Here is a 12,664-nt window from a genome sequence, read left to right as displayed (position 1 = left end):
GGGCAGGATTGACCCTTTGGATGAAGGGTTCCAAAGTTTTTCCCCCAATGCAGAAATTCTTTGCCCATGGAAACCCCAAAAAAGGAATTATAAGAAATTTTAAAAACCTTCTTGAAAAGACCCAAAAGGCTAGAGCTTAGTTATTTTGCAAAAAGGATTTTTGGGTGGCCTCTACCAAGAAAAATTATACCCCGGGGGCCCAAAATTGGGCCCCCCCGGGGGTTATTGTTTTTCACTATATGTACATTTTAGTAAAAATTAAAAATTACTTTTGTCGGAAGGTATTTAGGTTTAGGGGTTTTGATTTTTATATGAAAATGATTATAGGTACCTAAAAAGTTGTTAAAATTTTGCCTCAGGTCAAAACTAGCCCCCCCCGGGGGGAAAAAGGTTTTTCCTTACGTAAAGTAAAAACTTTAAAAAATCACTTTTTAATTTGATAGGCAGATTTTTTTCTTTAAAATTTTTTGTGTAGTGAACCTTAAAAAGTTTTAATTAAATTTAAAACCCGGGGGAAAAAGGGCCCCCGCCCCTGGGGAAAATTTGTTTTTCGGGCACTTTTTTAAAAGTAAAAAAAATTTTTTGCTGAAGGTTTTTGTTTTCCAAAATTTCCTATTTGGTTTTTGTATTTAGCGGTGGGGGCTTTTTTTTAAAAATGAAATTTTTTTCCTTAGTAAAGTAAATTCTTTTTAAAAGGGGGTAACGTTTTAGCTCGAAAATTTTCAATAAAAGGTCTCCAAAACCCAAATAAGAAATTAAAAGCTTTTGGGGTTCCCTTATATGAAAAGATTTTTTTATATAGAAGTCCTTAGACATCAAGAAAACTATGTCTAACTTTTGTTTGTGTTAAATATACAAAAGAAATATAGTTTGCCTCTGTTTTATATATCCTCTTCAATCTTTTATGGTTGTTTTATCATTTCTGTCTTACTCAATGATAATATATGACATATGACCAAAAAGTAGTCTTCAATTCATTAAGCATATTTATAGCAACGTAACTGTTGCAAATTTAGATATGGTTACAATATCTATGCATGTCTACTTTCTTAATACAAATGTAAATAGAAAATTTCCTTGATAATAAATTGCATTTAGAAAGGTTATTTTTCCCTACTTCTTCAATAAATAAAAAACTTCCCTTATCATGAATTGCCTTTAAAGACGGCTGGAGAACTGATATAAAAATATCTTTTTTTAGAAGAAGAATTGGAAGAATTGATACAAACCATTTGCTAAGAACGTTTCTTTTTTTAAATGGTTTTATGTCCATTACTCACAATAAATATGTACCATAAGTGGGTATCACTGGACTTAAAATTTTAGTTTTTTTTTGAAAATTTTTGGCTAGGGTTTTCTTTAAAAAAAATGAGCCTGTCTAAAAAAACCAACTTTAAAATTGGGGTTTGCGACCAGCAGGGATAAACCACCGGGGCACCGCGCAGCCCTAAAGGGACCAGCTTTTCACTATCATTTTCTTATTGAAAAAGAGTTGGAAAGCGAAAAAGAAAGGGACCGAAACTGCGGGATGCGCAGGCTGGTCTGGTCGCGGGCCCCAAACCCACTTTTTTGGGTTTTGTCGGACGGGGCAAAAATTAAAAATACGTAAATCTTGCAGATCAAACGCAAATGAAAAAAATTTTTTGGGTTGTTTTAAAGGGGGTTTTCTTGAGGGGGGGTTAAAATTTATTAAAAAAGTTTTTTCGACCTTAAATTTAAAATTGATGTGGTTTGTAGAATTTTAGCAACAGCAGGGACAAACAGCTACGACGATAGCTCACGAGCTGGGGCACAACTTTGGCATGGATCATGATAACTATACTATATGTCAATGTAAGGAAGAGAAATGCATCATGGCTGCCACCAGTGGCGGGTAGGTTATCTTTCTTATTCTGATGTATATACATTACTGTGAGTACATTGTTGTCATGCTTTGTATGTTGTCTGTTATGTAAAAAAAAGGGGTTGGTATAAATTACAATGCTAAGATTGTTGACCTTTTCCGATCAAGGTCATGTGCATTCTATATTAAGGAATGATGATTTTGTGGAAATGGGAGCATTGCGTTGATAAAAGGGGATGAAAACATTATTCTGCTGATTCGGCAATATAGCTTTATACATGTAGCTTATAAGTTAATATACTATGCAGAAAAATTTGCGGAAATATTTACCTTCTCGATGGTATGATTGCTGAAACATCATTCTCAATGGCTGTAAATAGCTAATATATTTACTCTTATACTGCATACGAAAATTGTTATATAACAGCATAGGGGCATGCTTGCCAAAGGTATTCTTTCTGAAAAATTTTTAAGTAAATAAAAAAAAAATATTTGTTTCAATGCTTAGTTCAAGAAAAAATGAGTTTAAAAAAAAATGGAAATAAATCACTGTATATTTTTTTGGGGAAATTTTTGCATCATTTTTTTTTTTCATGTTATTTCAAGGCAGATAAAGAATTAAATTATTATTTACTAAATAATTTCTAACACATTCATATGTGATGTTCTTTTTTTTCCATATGACTTACTTTTTCCTAAAATAAAACAAAAATACAAAAATCTTCAGAAAGGCTTCCGGTCAAAATTTCAAACATTTTCATTTAAGAATTTATTTGATTTTTCGGAATTCTTATTTTTTGGTAAGATTAGTTACAAATGAAAAATAAAAAAATTTTGAAAACAATAAATGTTTCAAAACTTTTTCAGTTCCAGGAAAAACAGGAAAGGGGGAACCGGGTTTCCCTTTTTTTTTTTTTTATTGTTTTAGAAATTTTTTTCATACATTTTTAAACCAAATCACCCCAATACTTTTTTTCAAAACGTGTAATTTTATACATTTTTTTTCACCCGAGAGGGTTTTAAAATTTGTTTAAAGGGCTGAAATGAAACCAGCTTTTTCAGTGTAGAGAAAAAAATTTTCCCAAATACCTATAAGGGGCAAAAGCATTTTCGGGGGAAAGTAATTAAAATGTAAAATGAAAACCCAATCATTACCCTTTTAAAATCATGCAAAATTTAAAAAAAATTCTGTGTACTAGTATAAATTTTTCTATCTGGCTATGTGCCCCCCCCCCCCCCCCGCCCTTAAACATTTTAAATCACATATTCAATATTAGATACCAAAACCCCTTTGGATTTTTTAAGGGAAACTTTTTCCAATTCAAAGCGGAGATTCCATTTAAAAAAAATCATGGGTTTAAATCTTTAAAATATGCGTGATTTGTGAAACACCATGTTTTTTCCCCTTGTAAATTTAAAAGGCCTGACATTGTACAAAAAGATTCATGGGAAAAGTATTTTTCTAATAAATTTACAATATCAGAAAAGAGTTTCTTGTTTTTTTTTTTTCAAAAAACAAAAAAACAAAACGTACTTTTTACCAAAATCATTGAATGTAAAAAGGGGAAAACCAGTTTAAACCCAGGGTAAATAAATCGCCCATTAGCTGCAATGTATTTTTATGGAATGCCCAGTCCCCAAACCCGGTTTTTTTTGCTAAATTTTTAAAAACATTTGGTACAAAAAAACCCCCTTAAAAATCAATAAAAACCCTTCCAATTAAAAGGGGGGCAAGTCCTTTATAAATTTTAGGGGGTTTAAGGTTTAAAAATGCTTACGTAAAAAAGGGTTTTGGTGGGGAATTGGTTAGAAGTATAAAAAGCAATTGGGCTATGAGGGTTATGGCTGTTTTCTTATTAATTTTTTTTTTTTAAACTTTTTGACTGTAATTTAATAAAAAAATTAATTACAATTAAATAAAGTTTTGTGTTTGGAAAAAGTCATGTTTGGATTTTTGGTGTTTTCTTTATTTTTTTTTTCCCCATTACAGCACATACAAAAAGCCCTTTATTTTTTTATGAAAAATTTTACTTTGTTTTTGGGGGCATACCCCTGGAATAGACCCCCGGGGGTAAAACCCGGGAGAATTATAATGGGGGTTTTCATTTTTTTTTGCATTGTTTATTAAAAAAGTTTTACCCAAAAAAATACTAGGGCCCAAACCATGAGGTTTTTTTTTGATAAATTTTAAGGGAAATTTAACAATTTCCCCAAAGGCAAACAACAGAGAAAAAAAAAAAATGATCAAATTTTTTAAAATGAATTTAATTTTTTGTTTTTTAATTACAAAACCCCGAATTTGAAAAAATAGCTTAAAAAACAACAAAAAATTTCTTCTTGGGAATGGCTAAGATTTATAAATTTTTGGGATTCAAAATTCATAGGTGATTTGCAAAACTTTCATGACAAATTTTCCAGATGTACTTTTTCTGCTTATTTTTTTTGGCATGCATGTAAATAAAAATAATTTATATGATGATTATAACAATATAAAAATTGTTTTTGGGTTACAGAAATTTTGAAATCATGTGACCTAAATTTTGGCCGCGTCACGAAAAAAACCAAACCCATAAGGGGGTTTTGCACCAGAGGGGATCCAGCCCACCCTGCGCCCCCGGCAGTCGTCAGGTCCATCCTTTTCGCTTCCCAAATAAAAAAATAGAAAACTAAAGCGAACAGCGGGACCTAAAATTCAGACTGTGTTTGAGACAGGCGGTCTGGCCCATGCGGTGGGAAAATGCACTATGTTGGTTTTTTTAAGCGGCCTATTATTAAAGAGATACCGGAGGTTTTTTTTTTTTAAAATGAATTTTTGGCAAAATTTTTAAAAGTTTTGTTTTACGTATATTTTGGTTTTCCCCAAAAAATTGCCCAAAAAATTTTAAATTGCACATTGTCATTAAAAATTTCTTTAAAGATAATTTTTTCCCCAGCCTTTTGCAATTGTGAAAAATTTCCAAATTTTTAATTTTTTACGGAAAAATTTTTCACTTGTCTTAAAAGGGGAAAAATAAAAATTTCCCAAATTTTCAAAAGAAAAAATTAAGGCCCCCCTATTTTAAAAAAGGTCTGTCCATGGGTTTGGAAAATATTTTTTTAAGAATTTTAGTTAAAAAATTAGGAAAATTTAATGTTATTTTGGATATGGTAAATAGTGGAATTCATACCTTTACAAAAAATTTAAGTCTGGGCCCTGTACAAGGAGAGGGGGCCTAGGGGTTAAAAGGTTTCTCCCAATAAACCAAGAGATCAGGGGTTTGACCCATACTTTTTCACAACTTTTTTTCCTCATGTACACAAAAACCGGTGCTCGAAAGCAGACTCAAAAATGTAAAGTAAAAAGAAAAAAAAAATTTTCGAGAACCTTCTACACAATAGAGCTTAATGTTTAAAATTATTTAAAATTTTTGTTTTCGCAGAAAAATTTTCATGAAAAGTTTGAATTTTAAAAAAAAAATTAGGGGGGTTTTTTTTGCCCTACAATATAAATATTTAGTTATAAGTTTTTTAAAGGGTTAAAAAACCCTACCAAAACTTTGTTTGAAATTAAGGGGTCGGGTTTTTTGAAAAATTTTTTGAAAAGGAATTTTTTCCATAAAACCTGTAAAGAATTTTATAAACATTTTATATAAACACCCTTTATTTTTTTAAGGGGAAAAAAAAAAATTTTCTTAAAAATGACTGCAGCCATGCATACACAAATAAAAAATTTCAGATTATGAAAAACATTTTACAAATGACATATTTTTTGGGAACATGAAATTAAGGGGGTTTTAAAAAAGAACTTGGAGCGGGTTTTTCGGGAAAAATCCACTGGGGTTTAAAAATTTTAAAATTTTTAAAATTTTAAAAACCCTTACTTTTTGGAATTTAAAACTTTGGATATCAGTGATTGGCAATAAAAGCACCGTTTTTCTTTTTATTTGTTTCCCTTAATAAAAGTTTAAATTTGCATTCTCACCTGGAAAAAAAACATATTTTGGGCCGCGTAGGACAAAAAAAATGTACATTTGCGACCAGATAGATCCAGCCAGCCTGCGCAGCTAAATCAAAAACCAAATTTTGTTTGCACATTTTCTTTTAAAAAGGGGGTTTTGGAAAAGGCGACAGAAATGGACCCGATCGACCCCAAATGAAGGGGGTCGGCCCATGCGGGCCCAAAATCCCTTGTTTTTTTGGGGGGGCCTTTTCAGAAGGATTTTTGTTTAAACCAACATTTGAAATTTGTTTTTTAACTACAGAGTGATTTTGCATTCCCTTGATTTTTTTTTGTTTTTTAAACTAAAATAAAAATAGAACTAAAAGAGAATTTAAAATTTAAAGTGAACTTTTATTAAAATAAATTTTTATTTTGGGGGAACCATTTTGAAGGGGGCATATGCCGTAGTTTGTTTTTTTTAATCCCCTTTTAATGTTAATACCTAGCAAGAAAATTTCCTTAGGGCTTTTTCCAAAACTAGATACAAAAAATTTTCTTTTTTTTGCTTGAAAAAGGGTTTTTGGCAAAATTAAAGTAAAAAAACCCTCTAGATTTTTTTTGGCTTTTTTGGCAAATTCCCGCAGTTTAAGTACCTTCCCCCGGGGACGGAGATATAAAAAAAAACGCCCAAAAGGGGGGGAAAAAGGGAAATTTTAAATTTAAACTAAAAAAATGTACCGGGTGGGGGGGTTAAATTTTGACAAAAATTAAGTTTTGGGTATTTGGTTAAACCCGGGTTGGGGGGAGATTTTTGTTTTTAAAAGGGCCGGGGGTTTACACATTTGCTACTGTTTTCCGGGAACGTTTTGGGGGTTGTAGGAATTTAAGCTTCCTATAAAGAAACGAAAAACTTTTTAACCCAAGACTGTTTTTAGGGTTTTTTTTTTCCCAGCAAAATTTTATTTTGTTTTTCCTTTTTTAATAACATTTTTTAAATGTTTAGGGTTTTTGGGTTATACTCTTTGGGTTTTTGTTTTTAAATTAATATAAACGGTTTAAAGTAAAAAATGATGAAAATAGATTTCTTTTGTTTACTAGTTTAAAAATTTTTTTCAATTTTGGGATGTAAGTAAATTAAAAAAGACTAATTTTCAAAAGCTTGTCTTTTTTTCAATAAATTTATTTAATATATCGTATTTTATTTTACGAAAAAACCCCAACTCTTTGGGTTTTCCCTCCCCATGTTGGCTTTAAAGGGCGCGAAGGGGAATGGTTTTTGTTTTAATTTCCGGAACTTTGTACGGGGCCATTTTGTAAGGAATAGAGGGGGGGAAGGGACGGGCTCCCGGAAAAATAATCACAATTTTCCCCCCACGGGGATTTTGGCATTTTTTTCCTTTTTTCAAAAATTTTAATTTCATTACAAAATTATAACTTTTCCCAATTTTTTAAAGGGCCAATACAAACCGGGATTTTTTCGGGAATTTCCCACTACATTTTTTTCTCGAAAATTTTGGATTTTGAAATACGTTTTTTCAAAAATTAATTTTAAAATTTTGGTTTTTTATACATTGGGCAGAAATTTTACGGCAAGAAAATTTTTTCAAGGGTTTAAAAACCTTCTCTTTTTGTTTTTGCATGGGGTTTTTTCCTTTGTTTATATTTTTTTGTAAAAAACAAAGCGAAAATTTTTCAAAATTCCCAAATTTTTCCATTTTTTTTTTAAAATTTTGAATTTTTTTTAGCCAGACTAGGGGATGGAAGGTACCTTGGCACATTCGAAACATAAACAGGTTCAAAAAACCGAGCCTGCAACATTTTCAATTTTGCTGTTTGGGGCATTCTTTAGGCATTATTTTTTCCATAATCCATAATTAATCAGCTTGATGATTAATTGGGCCATATTTGATACGTTATTTTGTATTGTTTTTGAAGGATTGTAAGAACAAATGTTGTAATGCCACCACATGTAAATTAACACCAGGATCTATGTGTGCCTCGGGTGGATGCTGTGATCTTAATACATGCAAGGTATGATTCTATATTTTAATGTTTTACTATATGCAAATTTTATTGTTGTATTTTCTCAATGAAAAGATTTGTGTATTTATTTTCTGTAATTTTGAGTGATGTTTTACTACATATCTTATTCTATAAGTCAACTGCGAAAGTTTTTGGGAAAAAAACAACATTATACAAGGGTCCAAGTTAAATTATTGTTTAAAGTGCTAATTTAAATCATTTAAATAAAAAATCAACACCCTGTAGTAATAATGATTTGTCAAATTCTAATTATAATACTGAAATGAAAACTTTATTTTAGTAGTCCTAATATATGCAAAACATGTTAATGGTATACACATTTTTTAAGATTACTGTATTTATTCAGTTACAGAATGGGGCATTTACCTCTAATTTAGAGAATTGTATTATACAAGTTACATTGAATGTAAATCACAAATGTCTACTTAGAAGATATGGAAGTTAAAGTAAAAGCATGTAGTATAAATTTTAGTGTGAAATTTTGACTCTGCTTTTATTAACAATCTGTCATCATATTGACACATGTTTGTGGAATGAAATAGTTAATAAAACTTGGGGCATATCGTTGGTGGAATGAAATAATTATACCCCCACAAACGAAGTTTAGGGGGGGTATATAGGAGTCAGCTTGTCGGTCGGTCGGTCGGTTGGTCGGTCCGTCCGTCGGTCGGTCCACCTTCATGGTTTCCGGACGATAACTTGAGCTAGGACTGAGATATTCCAATCAAACTTGGTGTACAGCAAGCTCTCATGAATACCTGGGTTGGTATTGCATATGGACCCCCTGGGGTCAAAGACTAGGTCACCGTTACTAAAAATAGAAAAATGGTTTCCGGACGATAACTTGAGCTAGGACTGAGATATTCCAATCAAACTTGGTGTACAGCAAGCTCTCATGAATACCTGGGTTGGTATTGCATATGGACCCCCTGGGGTCAAAGACTAGGTCACCGTTACTAAAAATAGAAAAATGGTTTCCGGACGATAACTTGAGCTAGGACTGAGATATTCCAATCAAACTTGGTGCACAGCAAGCTCTCATGAATACCTGGGTTGGTATTGCATATGGACCCCCTGGGTCAAAGACTAGGTCACCGTTACTAAAAATAGAAAAATGGTTTCCGGACGATAACTTGAGCTAGGACTGAGATATTCCAATCAAACTTGGTGCACAGCAAGCTCTCATGAATACCTGGGTTGGTATTGCATATGGACCCCCTGGGGTCAAAGACTAGGTCACCGTTACTAAAAATAGAAAAATGTTTTTTCTACATACTTCTCTCTTTTTAAATAAAGATTTTGCTACAGACTTCTATCTCTTCAAAAAAAGATTTGATTCCGATTTTTTATAAATTTTTTAGTACCTTTTTAGTTACAAACAAAAGGACTTAACAGTTACTGTATAGTAAAAATTATAATAAATGACGGATTGTTTTGTTTTGTGGCAATGGAACATCATGGTATAACGTAGAGTGCCATTTCGTCTACAGATGTCAGTTTGTCAATCCAGGTGAGTATGAATACCTTTTAAACCATTCAAGCTGAATTCAATTATAAAAGAACTTTTTACGATCTGTTCAATAAATTTACAGAAATCGGCTTTCACTTTTTTATGATCTGTTCAATAAATTTACAGAAATCGGCTTTCTTCCATAAAACATTGATTTTTCCCCTTAACTTGTAAATGTACCGTGACAATTGTGAAAAAAAATCTTAATTGTGATCATTTTTTCCCTTAAAATGAAAACTTATACACATGTACATGGATTTACCAAAATGGCCATTTTTCACATATTTGCACCAAAAAATTCCAAGTCGGATGTTTACATCAGATTTGTTGTAATGTACGTGATCAAGTTGATCAGAATATGTTCTACAGAATTTGACCAGTTCGCAGAAAAATGTTTATGTAATTGAAAAACTCGGATATTTTTGCCGTTTCGGACATTTACTCGATTAAATTGTAATTAAAAAAAATTCTGAGAATCAAATTGGAACCAATTCAACTCGACTCCAGACAAATTATTGAGATTCTAATAACATACATTGGAAAAAATCAAGAAAAAGACGAAATTGTAAGCTTAATTTATGTTGATTGTGATTGTTTGCACAATTAAGAACGGGTCCGTTATTCGGTACCACTTATTTAAGGAAAAAATGGACTGAATTAATGGAGGCTGAATGGATTTCAGCAATTGTTACGCAGATTAGACTAATTACACAATACCACAGGCAATTGTAATAATAGATAAGACACTAAATTTTGATATAGAATTTTAAAACAAAGTCCGGCATTATAATGGACGTGTTAAAAACATTATAAAATAACAGAATTGCTACACAAGCAGTAAATTTGCGCCGTAAATTTGTGTCGTGAATTGCAAACTTGGAATTTTTTGTTTAGGCTTTCTGATGAAATCGTAAGTGGTAAACAATATTAAATATCCAAAAAGCATCTATTATGAACGCTTTTAATTACACAATAGCCAAAATGGTAATATTTATATGGAAAACAGACAAATATTCATTTGTCACATATTTTCGCGATGCCGATGTTTTATATATAGATCGAAAGGCAGTTGTAGTCTAGCAAGTAGAAATATTTATAGTGTTTTTGTTACCAATGAATCAAAAGCACTTTTGAAAATGTTAATATTAATGATGATGTCATTTGTAAGTAATTCATTCTCAGATTTCCTGGACCCCCCCCCCCCCATGTTTATTATACAATAAGGCAGTTGTAATATAGCAAGTAGAAATATTTATAGTTTTTTTTTGGTTACTAAATATTTATAGTGTTTTTGTTACCAATGAATGATGACATTTAGAAGGTAATTCACTCTCATATTTTATATTTCCCTACTGATTGATATGGCCGTCTATTTCATGTTACCCATTGTCCTTTGTGAACACTGGAAACTAAGAGAGTTTACAGCTGTCTAGATTCATGCCCCCCCCCCCCCCTTATGTTTTATATATAAGGCAGTTGCAATATAGCAAGTAGAAATATTTGTAGTTGTTTTTGGTTACTAAATATTTATAGTGTTTTTGTTACCAATGCAAAAGCACTTGGCAATGTTAATATTAATGATGGTGACATTTGATTTGTAAGTAATTCACTCTCATATTTTATATTTCCCTACTGATTGATATGGCCATCTATTTCATGTTACCCATGTCCTTTGCGGAAAGTGGAAACTAAGAGAGTTTACAGCTGACTAGATTCATGTTAAAGTAATTTAACTAAAATTTGCAAGATCAAGGATCAATCAGGGGTTAAAAAATTAAACTCTAACAAATATACACAGACTATTGATAATTGAACTTGAATGTTATAACTGTGCTGACAGGTACCTGGGAAGAGTGCTGAACATTCAAAATTAATTCAGTTGAAACAAATGTTTTTTATTAATGAGTGCTTGATGACTAAAGCAAATAGTATTATATATTTACATATATGAATAAAGCTATAGTAACATACTTACCTTACTAAGTTTCAATTTCAAATTAATAAGTTTACCATGTATTAGAAATATACATTCAGTTTCCTTTTACTTCAGTTTGTTTGAATCAGTCATCGAATTTAGCACTGGCTCGGTGGCCCATGGCCAGTGAACATTAGTTTGGGCCAGTGTAAATTCTAAGAAAATTTAGTTTACTTCAGTTTGTTTGAATCAGTCATCGAATTTAGCACTGGCCCGGTGGCCCATGGCCAGTGAAAATTAGTTTGGGCCAGTGTAAATTCTAAGAAAATTTAGTTAAATATATAGTAGAATAAATTCAAAACTGGACTTCTGACCAGTAAATTCAAAATCTTAAATTCAATGACTGTTGATTTCTCCATATTTGTAACCTCAACAAAAATGGTTCACAAAATTGGTATAAGCTTTACATATAGTAATATTCTGATTTTGATACTGGAAGGTATATTTCACAGGAATGATGGATATATAAAACTATCTGCCCTTCCAAAAAATGTGTGCTGTTTGATTAAAAATTGAAATAATTTTTAGGTTGATGCATAGATGATGTTCTGAAAGAGTCTGCGATGCACGATTAGACTATTGACAACTTTAAACAACACAAAAAAGATGCCAAAACTTAAAAAGAAATCAAAACTTATGATAAGAAAGGATGACAAGTTCAGGAAACAGGCAAGTCTTGGTTAATTTAATTATGGTTGTTTATAATAGTGTCTCTTCAAGAGGAAATATTGCAACTATGGATTGACATGCTGCTGTTATGAAACAAGTAATGACTTGTACAACACTGCAGAGTATTTTCTTACTAACTATGATGCCATTGAAGACATTATTAGCTTTACAAAATATACACATGAAAAACAGCATTTTCATCTGATTATTTTTACACTGTGAACGATGCCTCTATTTCCCTACACAGAACTGTGATATCAAATGCGTAATAAATCTATTAATGTTTGTAAATTTGTGTCGTGAATTGCAAACTTGGAATTTTTTGTTTAGGCTTTCTGATGAAATCGTCAGTGGTAAACAATATTTAAATATCCAAAAAGCATCTATTATGAACGCTTTTCATTACACAATAGCCGAAATGGTAATTTTTATATGGAAAACAGACAAATATTCATTTGTCACATATTTTCGCGATGCCGATGTATTATATAAATCGAAAGGCACTTGGAAATATTTATGCTTTTTTTACTAATGATATTTATAGAGTTTTTGTTACCAATGAATCAAAAGCACTTTTGAAAATGTTAATATTAATGATGATGTCATTTGTAAGTAATTCATTCTCAGATTTCCTGGACCCCCCCCCCCCCATGTTTATTATACAATAAGGCAGTTGTAATATAGCAAGTAGAAATATTTATAGTT

The 12,664-nt window shown here is 31.4% G+C and overlaps 1 protein-coding gene across 1 annotated transcript in view; it reads left to right on the top strand.

The window, feature by feature from the left end:
* LOC132750192 (disintegrin and metalloproteinase domain-containing protein 12-like) overlaps positions 1-12,664 on the top strand; it is an 80,731-nt gene that overhangs the window by 42,819 nt on the left and 25,248 nt on the right. Inside the window, exons 12-13 of the mRNA XM_060740137.1 lie at positions 1,746-1,876; positions 7,691-7,793. Of these exons, the coding sequence (XP_060596120.1) occupies positions 1,746-1,876; positions 7,691-7,793 (234 nt within the window). The remainder of the gene's footprint in view (positions 1-1,745; positions 1,877-7,690; positions 7,794-12,664) is intronic.

The sequence above is a fragment of the Ruditapes philippinarum genome, unplaced genomic scaffold (assembly GCF_026571515.1).
Source record: "Ruditapes philippinarum isolate M1 unplaced genomic scaffold, ASM2657151v2 ctg5296_1_1_1_1, whole genome shotgun sequence".
In the NCBI taxonomy this organism is placed as follows: Eukaryota; Metazoa; Mollusca; class Bivalvia; order Venerida; family Veneridae; genus Ruditapes; species Ruditapes philippinarum.
Note: the sequence above shows the minus strand (reverse complement) of the source record. Positions and strands in the feature narration are given on the sequence as shown.